The sequence below is a fragment of the Polistes fuscatus genome, unplaced genomic scaffold, assembly GCF_010416935.1.
Source record: "Polistes fuscatus isolate 324 unplaced genomic scaffold, CU_Pfus_HIC Scaffold27, whole genome shotgun sequence".
Lineage (NCBI taxonomy): Eukaryota > Metazoa > Arthropoda > Insecta > Hymenoptera > Vespidae > Polistes > Polistes fuscatus.
In genome coordinates, this window is record NW_025113104.1 from 1,397,773 (window position 1) to 1,412,060 (window position 14,288).

The window sequence follows — 14,288 nt, forward strand, 5'->3', positions numbered from 1 at the left end:
GTCGCGTTTAACAATGACGCCAAAACATCGTCGTACGTATCGTCCGTTATTTCATCGTTTGAGTTTTCATCGATTAGTAGGGGGGTATTTCTTTCCGGTGGTCCCACGTCGTCGTAATCTTCTTCCTAATGAAGAATAAATAAAGAAAAGTTTGTTTTATAAATGTTGTCGCGATTGTTATCCCGTAGAAAAATGTCAAAATACGAGAAGAGATGAAATGAAATGAAATTGTGGTACCTGTGAAAAGGAAACCAATGGAAAAACTTCGGACAACGGTGGCGGCGGTGGTCCCACATCGTCGTACGTTTCTTCTTCGTCCTTTTTTTTTACGAGCGAAAAAGAAAGCCGGGCTTGCTCGTTCTTGTCCAAGTAACTTCTGGTTCGATCGCTCCAAAGGAAACTAACATTGGTTTGTAATATTGGCTCGTAAGAAATTCTCGTCTCGTCATCTGTCGTTGTTTCGGTTTTCACCGATTGGCAAGGATCCACGAGTTTCGCTTTAGGTTCCTCTATTCCGTTTAGAGATGTTCCTTTTATTTCCACGTAGGATGTCCTACCTACATTTTTATCTATGACAAAAAGAAAAGAAAAAAAAAAAGAAAAAAGAAAAAAGAAATAAGAGAGCAACCTTGGAAAAGAAAGCTCAAGACTGGACTCGTCGTATTGCAGATAGAAATCACAACGATATAATACGTACTTTCCATACTTTCCATAATAGGCGTTTCTTCTTCGGTCGTCGGTCGATTAATATTATTACTAATTTCTTTTCCTCGTAAAAGTAATGGCAAATTAGCGGATTTTTCCTCGTGAGTTATGACAGTTTGATCCGATTTCGAACCGTCGATACTTTCGTTGAACATTAAACGCGGATTCGTAGCCGAAGCAACGTGAACGAAATTCGATGGCTCGGAAATCATGATGTACTTCAATTCGCATTTCGAAAGACTCTTAGCTCGGGAAAAGGAATCAAGGTTTTCTTCGATGCTCGACATTTCGTCTTCCTCTTCCAAAGATCTTCCTTGCGAATCTAAATACGTGGTAAAACGGTAATGCTTTTTTTTCTTCTTTTTCGTTTGTTGTTTCTGACGTTTACCCGGATATCCGGGCACGTAATGTAACACGTTTCTTGCGAAGTGTCTCTTCTTCTTCTTTTTCTTTTTCGTCTTATTATTTCGCAAACTATTTTTCTCATCGTCCTCGCTGGAAAACGATATCGATTCGCCGCAACCGTAAATCATCATTTCGGATCTTTCCCCCTCGATGCTTTTATTACGGTGAAAGCTTTCGTTGACATCGCAGTCACGTTTCGTCGAGACTTCCGTGTAACATTGACTTTTAAAATCAACTTTTTCGTAATCCTCCTCCGAAGAATTTGAACAACGCCTTTCTACGAGTACGTTAGATTTGTCGTTAGATTCCTTTAGAGTATTTAATTCGACTAGATTTTCTTTTTCCGAGTCGATTATTTTGTCATTTTTGTTCTCCTCTTTCAACGATATACGATAATAATAATCCTCGTTTTTCTCGTTGTCAGTCAAAATGCTATTAATTTCAACCAATTCAGCATTATCGGATTTCTCCTTTTGCGTTTCTAACATTTTTTCAATTTTCGTACGACCTTTTCGGAGTGGATTGTTCTTCGATTTAGCCTAACGGGATAAATATTTAATTATGCTTCCAAAATATTTGCGTAAGAGATTCCTGCCAATTTTTAATAATAATCATCAAGAATAATCTTTTTTTAAAGTTCGATATGATAGATAAAACAGATGACTACTGTTTCCACTTTCTATCGATTATATCAGAGAACTGATATCAAAACTAGTTCCGTGAATCGTGATAATAATATTCGTACTTTATTGTCATAGTCTTATCGTCAACACACGTGTTCAAAGAAAATGAATGAACGAACGAACGAACGAACGAAGAGATTTTAATCGAATTTCGTTTGAGAGTAATAAAGAAATTAATTACGAATCCTAAATTTTATTCACATTACGAACATTCCGTGGAATATTTGATTAAAAAAAACAGAGGGAAGATAAGAATTAAAGGCATGCGATAAGAAAACGTTAATAACGTAGCCCAATTTATGTTTTTTTAAGTTTCAACGGTGTTTACCAATTTGAGTATCGCGGTAAACCGAAGAAGAAGAAGAAGAAGAAGAAGAACAGAATGAAAGAAAAAGATAAAAAAAAATAGTTTCCGTTTTCGAAATTTGCTCTCCCACCCCCCACCATTTCATTCTCATCTTCCCTGGTTTTATATTTGAATTTATATTTACTTACCATCAAATTAATTCGTTTGTTTTCCCGCTGTACGATTCCCGTATCCTTTTTCATTTCTTCAAACGTTTCAATGTCCGTACCACCATCGTGAAGACGCAATGGTAATCTCGCTCTTTTCAAGGCCAAACTATCTACCGTGGGATAAAGAATTTTCTCCGTCACCTTTTTTTTTCCACGAATGGAATCCCTTTTGGAGCTTCTCGTCAAACTCATGTCCTCGTTTCATCGATCTCGATCATACCTTACGATATAATACTCGCGAACGGGGGGCCCCGTACGAGGATATTTCAATTATTTGTCTATATCGATTGATTCGATTTCTTCTATCGTGATTATTATTACGTTTCTTTACTTTCCTCATATCACACTATTCAACGTTTACAAAAATGAATGATAACGTACGCTACTGATTGATAAGTCGTAGATCCAACTACAGTTATCTTAGAATTTTGTCTCGACATTTTGTTACTTTAAATAACAGCTGATGATACTGTCCAGAAATGTTCACAATTGTCGTCGTCGTTGTTGTTGTTATTGTTGTTGTTGTTGTAGAGACGATAAAAAGAATTATCTTTTCGATAAAAAAACAACGGTATACATACTTTCGCGGGTTTGACAGTTACGAATGACAACAGTGCGATGATATTACGTTAGAATTGTAATAGAAATGACAAGGAATCACGGATCTCGTTCGCGTTATACCTCGTGGTGTGCTTGGAAAATACGCTAACATAAGATACGAACGGGACACACGAGGAGAAAATAATCGTAACCGAGCGATGAAGCGTGCAACGACGCGACTAAGGTGGCCGCGTTTATGCGTCGCGGTGAAACCTTGTTCACTCGCATGTTGTTCTTCACTCACTTGCTCTTTAGGTTGCTGCTCGTGCGTCATCATAGCAAACGATCGTTTGCGACGAGCCAATCTCGTGGCATCCGCAGCTCCGCTCGATCGCATTCCGGAATGGTTAGCCGCCATTTGCCAACGAACCGAGCGTATATGTGCGTCTTTCTCTCCACGACCCCCACGAGAAACAGAGAAAGCAAAGAAACCTTCTCTCTTTTTCTTTTTCCCCCTCTCTCTCTCTCTCTCTCAATTTATGTCCTTCAAGCACTAATACGCACACATTGACAATATTTTTTTTAAGCATATACATATTGAACGTAATATAAAGTATACAAGTGTTCGTCATATTTCTTTTGCTAATTTCTTTTCTACATTTTTTTTATTTCGAAATTAATATGCACAATTCTATTTTTTCTTTTTATAATTAACCATACCAACGTATGATTGCATCCGATAACAAAAGTATAATCGTTCATTTCGATTGTTTTTTAATTTTGTTTTCAACTTTGATTGCCAAACGAGCCTGTAATTTTGAATTAATGTTATTTTAATGAAATGTGATATTGCATATATGTATATGCTTACGTGTACACACCTTCTACTACCGTTTTCAATTTTTCTTTACCTTGAAACGAACACATTCCATCCAGGTATACATTTAACATGGTGTTAAAATACGCCTCCCTTTCCATTATACCTTCGAAACGATTACGCGACGTTTTGGAATTGTTGGTTTTTTGGAAAGAAAAATGCCATTATTAAGCGCATACTCGTGTGTCAATTTCGTATTTATTTCTTCATTTATTCGATTTGATTTATTTTTAAGCACGTTTCACATTTGTTGACATATTGGGACGTATGTTGCAACGTGAATTTGATTTGAAATTGAGATTGTTATATTAATCGTATTAAAGTTAAATGAACAGATAGTATTTATAGGGAAAAAATCTAGGGGAAAAGAATAAATTATTCATTGAAAAAAATCATTCGTTCCTCGTTATCGTTTTGTTACGGCACTGATGCGAGAAAGTCGGAGGCTGGGACCAAGAAGAATTCCTCGGGGTTTTACGTGCAGGTGAGTCCGGAATGATGATGTGGCACATTGGCCTCCTTTCCTTGAATAAATCCCTTCCCAGTTTCCTCCCCTTCACCTCTGTCTCCCCTTCTCTTCTTCCTCCTCCTCCTCCTCCTGCCTCTTCATCTCTTCCTCGTCATTACGTTTTTCTATATGTCAATTTAAATACAAACTTTTCGTCCAGACGATCTTGTGTAATCCAGGAAATCAATCGATAAATTATCAATCAATTAAGGTATTTTTAGAAGAGTTATTAGGAATAAATTCAAAGAAAAAAAAACAACGTAAAAACTTCCAATATCTTTGATTTCATGATTTATTTTTCATGATTTTTTTTTATATTTTTTGGCTACCTTTTTTTTTAATAATTTATTTTAAAATGGTTAATATGATAATAAGTATTATAGCATAGTCATCGCTTCAATAACGTTTACTTTAATGACGAATGTTTTATTTAACGAGGGTAAAGGTGGTATTCTCGTGTTTTATATATCCGTTAGTTATCATCGAACCAGCGAACAGTTAGTACGTTTCAAGAGATGTCTCTCGACGAGGTAAATCTTTTCATTTCAATTTTCTTTATCTTCACACATACATATTTCTTTTTCTCGTTAAACATTTGTTCTTTTTATTTTTTATTTTTATCATTGTTATTTTGTAAGATTTGTTTATTACTCGTTTCTTTGTTTTATGTTTCCTTCAAAATTGATTACTTTTTGTACGTGAGATTGACATGAATTTTTTGTTCTTCCTTTCTTCCTTTCTCTTTTTGTATATATTTTTATCATATGCACAATGTATTATATTTTAATTTCTGATCTAGTGACCGATGATTTTAAATTACATTCAAAATTAATAAACGTACTCGTCATTGTGATCTTATTTATATGACATTGATTTTAAATGTAAAAGAAATTCATGAATCTCAATTGCTTTAGGTTTATAACAAAAAGAAAAGAACAAAAAGATACATTTTTTTTTGGAAAATTACCTGGTTTATTTATAAGAAAAACTTGTTGTTGATTAATTATTCAATTTTATAGCAATTCGAAGCAGCTGAGAAGGCGATAAAAACTCTTACCAAGCGTCCCACCGATGAAGAACTTTTAGAACTCTATGCTTTATTTAAACAAGCTACGATAGGTGATTGTAATACAGGTAAGTTATTACGAATTTTGTATAATTAATTGTTACAATAGTTTCTCTTATATAACGTGAATAATATTCAACACATTGCGTGGGATTTACGTTGTAGGAAACGAACATTGTTCGATAATTTTTTTAATCACGAAGATAACAATTTATTTATTTCAATCAAAGTAAACTTTTTAATTTTGAATTACTTTCTGCATTTAATTATAAAGTGCGTTATACAATCTATTGTATTTATTGTATTTATTCCAATCAATAATAACACAGTACGAACATATTTGATATTTTATGAAAATATTTTAGAGAAACCAGGATTATTCGACATGAAGGGAAAAGCAAAATGGCAATCTTGGAACAACAAAAAGGGCGTTTCTAAAGAAGATGCTAAAAAGGCGTACATCGAATGGGTCAACAATTTGATGGAAAAATATAAATAATTATATATACAATTACATATATATATATATACAATTATTATTAAATGATAATTAAATGAATTTAATAATATATATATATTGTTACGTAAATCAATGAGAATGACATGACAAATATTTCGCTTGGCTGAAGACAAAATTATATAATGATTTTTGTTTTTGGATATTTTTGTTCTTCCTCTTATCTACTTTTTATATGTTAATCTTTTTTTTGTTTGTAACGAATAACTCGACACGTGTAATGAGTATCTTTAAAAAACATATCTTGCCGTTGATTTCTCTTTTTTTTTTTTTTTAACAAAATGATCAATTTTATTTTTAAACGTCGTTAATAAATAATTAATGCGATTAAAAGATTGAACGATTGTGATTAAAGTTGTTTTATGTAATTCCTATTACGCATTAAAATAAAATATAAATCCTACGTTTCTTCGCAATGTTACTTACCTGTAAAATAGCGTGCATTTATTTTCTTATAAATTTATAATTAAAAAATAAAAGAAAAAAATAAAAACCAAGAAGAGAATCACTTACATAATATTTAATTAATATTGTAAATCAAATGTATATGTAAATTAGATATTTATATGCAGAAAAAATTTATTTATAATTTTTTAACACCTTCAAACTCGTTTCAACTTGTAAAAATAACTTGTGGAATTAAGACATTGAATAAATTTTTGTTGTAATAATGATAATAATAATTCGGACAATATGCTGACTCGATATTTTCCTTGCGAGCTGTTCTTTTTTTTTTTGCTGACACAGCTACGTTTGATATTATAAATTTGAATATAAAAATTAGTTATATTGAAACGTTGCATATTAGGATGACAATTATAAAATGATTGAAATTTCGTGATGAATCGTGTGTTATATTTGCACAATGTATTTTGTCAATAGGATAGCAGCAAAACAAGGTGATAACCCTGACGAATAATCACCTGAAAGTTCGTTTGAAAGTTTTATCAGTCTTCATTATCCTTGCATGTGAACAAATTCAGATAACACAATATTTCAACATTTATGATGTTTTCATGTTACACTTGCTAATGATATATTAAAACGTTCTGATAAGACAATAAGTTCTTATTAAATATAAAGATTACATCATACATTTTTAATACACATTTATAGACAATTTAATATATTTAATTAGAATTGTTGAATAAATTAATGATTATAGATTGAAAAATGTTTCTTTTGATTTTCATTCATTAATTTGAAAAAACACAGGTAAACGTGTTTCAAATATTTCTACAAACGTTAGGATCTGTAGTGCATATAACATACTATTATTTTTAGCGTATTATTAATAAGAATGAATTATTTACTTAAATTTGGCTTTTGCAGCATTAAGATATGCTTCTTTTTTGTATATATTTTTAATATTAAATAAATTGTTAGTATAATCACGTATTCAATTAATAAATTTCTAAACTTAGGATGTAAATGTTAAATTAAAAATATTCCACTATTAGCATTAATTTAATTGCTTATGATAATAATGAATAATTCGTAGAATATATTAAATCAAGAGAATTAATATTAAAATTTAAATGATTATTATTATTATTACTATTGATAAATTATTCTAATTATTAGAAATGGACATGATATTAATATTAAATGAATTAATTAATCAAAATGAAGAGAATTTCTTCTATTTAGAGTTGAACATTGAAACGTTGTATTGTTAATTAAATGATTTATTCGTGGTACCCTGAGCCGGCAGTAATAGTAATCAGAAGTGATACAACACAGCCGGATTTAATAAGGGGATAAGGGAATATTAATTATCATGGGTTAACCTTCGAACAGCCGTGTCAGAAACATTTCATTAAATGTAAAGGAGGGTTGATATCGCGAATAGATAGCGAAATCGCGGGGGACATTAGGTCATAATCGTATGACCACCAGGTCACTGATTATGGGTATTTTGTGATATGTCTTTGGTATAAAAGTGATGCATAATCCCATCGTAAGCATACGCAATCTTGTATCAGACACAATGCGGTACACATTCCTTCTATTGACTCTCGTGGCCCTCGGAGCGGCTGTAGCTCCGCAGCAAAAGCAACATGCTGGTGAGTTAACTAATTATTATTTACAAATCTACTTCTTTTCTCTACTATTATTTAACATATGTTACCACATAAGCATACCAATGGTATATAATCTAATGGTATTTTTCAATTCATTTAATATGTACCACTATTTATTAAAAAAAGTCATTTGATTTTGGAGAAATGAAAAAGAAAGTCGAACGTGGTATTTTAATTTTTGTTTATTATAATTCCAGCCAATCAAGAACTCTTGCAAAAGCAGCAGGACGTTGTCGATCTTCTATTGCAAATAACTCAGGATCAAATTCCAAACCCTCAACTAAATCACATCGGCCATACTTACGATATTGTTGCCAATGCTAACAAATACGAAAATCCGGTAATCGTTAAGTACTTCGGTTACATGGTTAATGCTGGTTTGATTCAGCCCAGAGGTACTGCTTTCTCCAACGACAAGAACCAGTTGCGCAAAGAAGCAGCTTTGGTTCAAAAGATCTTATTGGGAGCCCTGGACTATCAAACTTTCTTGAATACTGCCGCTTATGCTCGCGTTAAGGTCAACGAAGGACAATTCTACCAGGTATGCTCTCACTTTTTAATATCAATTTTATACAATTATATGAAATAATTTAATGATATTTTATTTCAACCATAAAATAGGCCTTCACTGCTGCCATTTTACAACGCCCGGACACGCAAGAAGTCATTTTTCCACCACCATATGAAGTCTTACCCTCGCACTTCTTGAACTCTAAGGTCATCCTCCAAGCACAAAATTACCATGGTTTACACAATGAAGTTGTTATCCCTGTCAATCAGACCACGTACTTGCCCCATAAAGAAGCCGAAATTGGTTACTTCACTAATGACATTGGACTTCAAAGCTACTATTCCTATGTTCACCTAGCTAGTAACAATCTGGAATTGGTAAATACATTTACGTTACTTTACAAATTTTCTAGACTTCAAATTCATTGATAAAATCTTTTTTCTTATAGCAGCAACAACAACAGAAGCAACAGCAACAGCAACAGCATCAACAGCAACAACATCGTCAACATCAACAACAACAACAGCAACAACAGTACAGTTTATTAGGTTCTCAAGTGTACCAATCGTCTGAACAAGATAATCCAAATGGTAAAGGAGCTAAATCCCACTACCTTCAAAAGCAACTTTTGGCCTACTACGAATTGAATCGCCTTTCCAACGGACTTAGTCCAATTGAAGACGTTGATTACGTTACCGTACACGCTCCATTTGAAGCTCATCTTCTAAATTACAATGGTCTCCCATTCCCTGACCGTCCAGAAGCCTTGAATCTCCCACAACAAAGCAGGCAACAACAGCAATTGAGTCAGGCCGTGAGGACATTAGAACAGAGACTTGTTCAAGCCATTGACTCTGGATATGTTCAAACTGCACAAGGTGCTCTCCTTTCTCTTTACCAACCACAAGGCTTAAGCATTCTTGCTGATCTTATCCAAGGAACTGGTAGAAGCGTTAACCCAAGGTTCGTCTATGAGCTTATTCAATTGATATACGATAGATTTTCTATTAGGGAAATAGTAATCTTGAAATGGTACATTTATTTTCTTAAATAGATACTATGGCAACCTTCAAGCAGCAGCTAGCCAACTCCTTGGCAACGCTCCCCATACTTCAAACATCTACGATTACACGCCATCCGTTTTAGGACTCCCTGAGACCTCTGTTCGTGACCCTGCTTTCTATCAACTCCTCAAGAAAGTAATCAATCTCTACAACAGATACCAAGAATCCTTGCCCGCATACCAATACAACCACCTCCTAGTTCCTGGCGTTACCATCGAAGACGTTAACATTTCTCCATTAACGACCTACTTCAGCTACTTCGACGTTAACCTTACCCAGGCAATAGGACATGGTTCTCAGCAAGGACAACAGCAAGGACAACAGCAAGGACAACAACAAGGACAACAGCAAGGACAACAACAAGGACAACAACAAGGACAACAAGGACAACAACAAGGACAACAAGAAGGACCAGCCATTGTGGCTCAACTCAAGAGATTAGATCACTTGCCTTACAATTACTATATCAGTGTTAACAGTGAGAAACACATTCCTAATGCTGTTGTTCGCGTTTACCTTGGACCAAAATACGATTACCAAGGCCAACCAATAAGCATTTCTGAATCCAGACATTTATTCGTTGAATTAGATCAGTTTGTTAGAGATCGTAAGTATGAAATCTTTCTTGATCCAAAATTTCATTTGTTTTCGATGAAGAGAACAAGATTTAAATTCAATTATAATTTGATTTACAGTTAGACAAGGTAAAAACGTTATCACCAGGCACTCTGTGCAAGCATCAGGAAAAAGCTTTGACTATCCATCGATTCAGCTAATCCAAGATGGCGTCAACTCTGCTTTACATTCCCAGCATCCATTCTACAAGACCAATGTAATGATTTATCTTAAGAACGAACGAACTAGCGCAAATGAAAATGCTAGATTGTAACGATCCCTTGTATTTTTACAGCCACAAGACATGTATGGCTTCCCTGCTAGGCTAGCTCTTCCCAAAGGTACCAACTACGGTTATCCACTCCAGCTTCTCGTAGTGATTTCCGTACAAGGACAACAACAGCCAAGCTACAATCCAGTTATTCCACAACAACACCAGAACTATCAGCAAGACTACCAAATCGTTGGAGTTAATGAGTACCAACAATCGAGATCGGAGCCTGGACAAACCGTAGAAGTTGTGCCTGAGCAAAGTAACCTTGAAGATTTAATCGAAGGTGTTTTATCAGTGGCTAAAAAATCAACGTCTTCGCTACTGAATAAAGTAAATCGCATAAAACATTTCTTCTTTCCAGCTGTCGCTACCGAACATGGCAGTCTTTACACAAAACACCCAGCTCAATCCCAAGCACAAACTTACCAATATGCACAGCAAGCTGGCATACAAGGAGGTGTCCAAATTGGACCTTATGGAATATCCGGAGTGTACCAAACTGGAGTACAAGGAGTACCACAAGTAGGAGTACAAGGAGTACAAGGTGTACAAGGTGTCGTACAAGGAGGCGTACAGGCAGGAGTACAAGGAGTACCACAAGTAGGAGTACAAGGAGGAGTACAGGCAGGAATACAAGGAAGAGGATATAAAGGAGGTGTATATGGCAGCGTTTACTCGCATGTTAACCAAGGACAACATGGTTACTATGGACAACAAGGACAACAAGGACAACAAGGACAACAAGGACAACAAGGACAGCAAGGACAGCATGGACAACAAGGACAACAAGGACAGCAAGGACAGCAAGGACAACAAGGACAACAAGGACAGCAAGGACAACAAGGACAACAATACAGTAGTGGACAGACTCACGCCGGTGGATTCCAAGGCATCTATCAATCCTATGCCCAAATTCAGGAAGAAGAACAACAACAACAACAACAACAACAACAGCAACAAGCCTATTATCAAAACCAAAATATCGCCGATATTATTGGTGGTGCTATTTCCTATGATGACAAACCCTATGGTTACCCATTAGAACGACCTCTTACTGCTGGTGCTCTTGCTGTTCCCAACATTTACGTGAAAGATGTTCACGTTTACCACGAGGGTCAACCTACAAACTCGATCAGCCCGTAATAACGTCACCGAAATACTTACGACTAGTGTATTGTACGTAGCGATTTGAATTTGATCTATGTCACACTTAAAAATAACACGCATTACCGAAGTGTATGCGTGTGTGTCTGTTTTTGTATGACTGTGTGTACCTTTTAATTTGAAAATGATAAAAAAGGATTGATTAATACAGAGAAAACGCAATAAATAAATTGTTATAGAAACGTATTGGTTATCAATATTTCAGACTTAATGATTTCTCATCAATTTCGATATTAGATATTAGATTCTAATACGAGATCTTCAGGACATTAAAAATACATTTCTATTTTATTCTAATCAAAGAATTATTTTATTAAGAAATTACGCTAATATAACGAATGATGCTGATTTAGATTTAAATATTCTCCAATAGATATATCCATTCTTTTCGATTTTCTTTCTATCATAAACATTGGTCCTTTCTCATGTTTTCAGGACATGAATTAACTGTCATTTTTGAAATCAACTCTCTTCTTCTCTTTACTCGCCTGTCATCATTTCCATGAACTCTGAAAATAATAATCGCACTAATAGATATGCGTGACTAGTCTTATAAAGTAAATGTTATTCCGAGAACATTTTGAAATCCGACGTCAAATGTAAAGAAGTATTAAGAAAATAATGGCGTACCATCAAAGTCAACCGTTCCAGAACCGTCGGTATCAATTTCAGCGATAATTCCATCAAGATCGGAACTAGTTAATTTGTCATCTAACGCAGCTAAAATTTCTTTCAGGGTTGCCGTAGTGATATAACCATTTCCTTCCCTGTCGTACAACCGGAAAGCTTCCTTGAGTTCCTCCTGCATCGCCTCGGCATCTTCCTCTTCGAGAAATCGTCCTGCGATCTTACAGAATCCATCGAAGTTCACCTTTCCTGTACCTTCGGGATCATTTTCTTCAATTATGGCGTTCAATTCGCCATCGTCGAAGAGTTGGCCCATGGTGTTCAATATCGTTGATATTTTGAGGGTGTCGATGAAACCACTCTTAGTTGTGTCGAACATTTGGAATGCTTTGCGCATTACTGCAGTTTTTTGTTCGTCTTCCTCCTTCAATTAATCGGTAAATCAAACACATATATTAACACCTTGCCGTATCTTACTCGAATAGATTAATAAACAGCTTAATGTTTTTTTCTTTCTTTTCGGTTATTGGAGAAAGAAGTGAATGGAAACAGGCAGATAGAGAAAAAGGATATGAGGAGATCCTTACCATGATCACGTTTATCCTCGCACGACGGACGATCGATGAGACCTGAAGAGACTAGGGCTCTTCCGTGGCGCGTTATATGTAAAGACTTCCTCCGCGTCTGGTGAAACAGCTAGAAAGAGCCGTGCTCGAGGATTTTCGTACTCAAAAATAGAGTCGCCGCGAGGAAAAATGAAATATGTTATAAGTGGCATATGTAACGCGCGTCTTCTCCACGCGTCGTTAGGTGACGAGGGCGATTCCTATGTTCGTGTGTTAGTACATCTTCTATCTTTTTCTATCTATCTCTTTAACTCTCTTTCTCTGTAGGTATACGTGTTGCGTCGCATCTCATCCCGACGCGTTGCGTCGCGTCGCGTCGCGTTTAAAGTTATTTCGTTAACCGCAAAATACAGTCTAACGAGTCTGTGTACAATCCTCTAGCCAGCGCATTAGCATAGCATTCTTAGTTCACTGCCCACGCAGTCTGCCCCTGCAAACGATTACAAGGCGCGACGTTACCTGGCATGCGGTACGGTAAAAATATATCGGTTCCCTCTTCTCCTCGAACACTTGGAGCACTTTGAGCACGATTCATCATCGTCCGCGCATTTTCCAGTCACGGAAAACTAGGTCGGCGAAGATCGGTTTTCCACTCGCCAACCCTGGCACGAACATCACCTAACTAATAACGAAACAATTAGCCAATTTGCCATTTTACTTGCGTCAGGGTTGTCTTGGACTTTGTGTACTATCTTAACTGACAAGATTACTGGATCAATCATCTTATGTAAATTAGATTATTATCGCGCAAGGCGTTAGCTTTTTCATTAACGATGCTTTCGTTGAATGATAGGCAAATTGGACACGAAAATTACCGTGCCAAATAGTTGAAACGTTTTAAGAGAACCGTGCCAAAATGAGAGTTCCTGCAGTCAAATCCAAGGGGGTGGATTGCGCCGCTTCTTATGCCTTTCACAATTCATATTTTATAAATCTGGCTTCTTTCGACTTGGACAGTAGAGTTACTATTTCTTGCGTTCAATCTTTTACGATTTCTTCATTAATAAGTATTCATTCAGAATAGGTGGAATGACAAATTTAAGTGCATTGTTTTCTTGAACAAGTTACACACCTTTGTTATACGTTCATTCATTATTACGTATTCTACGATATTTCAACGATCCGATCTTTCTTTTTCTAAAATTCTTCTTCGTTTTTCTCTCAGTATACTTTTTCTTGCAATTATTGTCAATTCAGAAATGATTTTAGTTAAGAAATGTTTTCCTGTTCCAATTTTAACTCGAGTTCTATATTGCAGAGAAATAGCATAGATAGAAAAATGTATAATATTATATATTAAATAATTTTAATCAGATATTCTTTTGGAGGAAAATATTTACCCTCGAAGTCATTACTGCGTAGGAATATCAAAACAAATACATAAGTACATAAAGAAAGTTCATATGTTTTACGTAAAGATTTCTTAATGATTAAATTTTAATTTTTCTTAAAAATATATTTTACATATATACATAAAATTTAACATTTCACTCAAATATGAATGAA

The 14,288-nt window shown here is 35.0% G+C and overlaps 4 protein-coding genes across 5 annotated transcripts; 2 read left to right on the plus strand and 2 right to left on the minus strand.

Annotated features, from left to right (window-relative positions):
- Positions 1-195: 195 nt before the first annotated feature.
- LOC122518873 lies at positions 196-3,154 on the minus strand. The gene is made up of 3 exons (XM_043637988.1): positions 2,289-3,154; positions 698-1,649; positions 196-569 (listed from the first exon to the last, which is right to left on the minus strand). Exons 1-3 carry the CDS (start codon positions 2,499-2,501, stop codon positions 196-198), a joined length of 1,539 nt encoding a protein of 512 aa, XP_043493923.1. The 5' UTR covers positions 2,502-3,154.
- Positions 3,155-4,282: 1,128 nt separating this feature from the next.
- On the plus strand, positions 4,283-6,220 carry LOC122518896 (acyl-CoA-binding protein homolog). 2 transcript variants are annotated; one of them, XM_043638040.1, is made up of 4 exons: positions 4,283-4,445; positions 4,711-4,764; positions 5,254-5,368; positions 5,666-6,220. In XM_043638040.1, exons 2-4 carry the CDS (start codon positions 4,750-4,752, stop codon positions 5,797-5,799), a joined length of 264 nt encoding a protein of 87 aa, XP_043493975.1. In that variant the 5' UTR covers positions 4,283-4,445; positions 4,711-4,749; the 3' UTR covers positions 5,800-6,220. The 2 variants fall into 2 exon arrangements, with proteins under 2 accessions (XP_043493975.1, XP_043493974.1); XM_043638039.1 differs by lacking the exon at positions 4,283-4,445 and having other exon boundaries at positions 4,639-4,764.
- A 1,587-nt stretch (positions 6,221-7,807) lies between these two features.
- On the plus strand, positions 7,808-11,703 carry LOC122518874 (hexamerin-like). Its single transcript, XM_043637989.1, has 8 exons — positions 7,808-7,883; positions 8,099-8,442; positions 8,523-8,789; positions 8,879-9,375; positions 9,467-10,083; positions 10,172-10,308; positions 10,387-10,648; positions 10,727-11,703. Exons 1-8 carry the CDS (start codon positions 7,808-7,810, stop codon positions 11,506-11,508), a joined length of 2,982 nt encoding a protein of 993 aa, XP_043493924.1. The 3' UTR covers positions 11,509-11,703.
- Positions 11,704-11,815: 112 nt separating this feature from the next.
- LOC122518916 (troponin C) lies at positions 11,816-12,854 on the minus strand. Its single transcript, XM_043638068.1, has 3 exons — positions 12,744-12,854; positions 12,160-12,580; positions 11,816-12,038 (listed from the first exon to the last, which is right to left on the minus strand). Exons 1-3 carry the CDS (start codon positions 12,744-12,746, stop codon positions 12,010-12,012), a joined length of 453 nt encoding a protein of 150 aa, XP_043494003.1. The 5' UTR covers positions 12,747-12,854; the 3' UTR covers positions 11,816-12,009.
- Between the last annotated feature and the right edge of the window lie 1,434 nt (positions 12,855-14,288).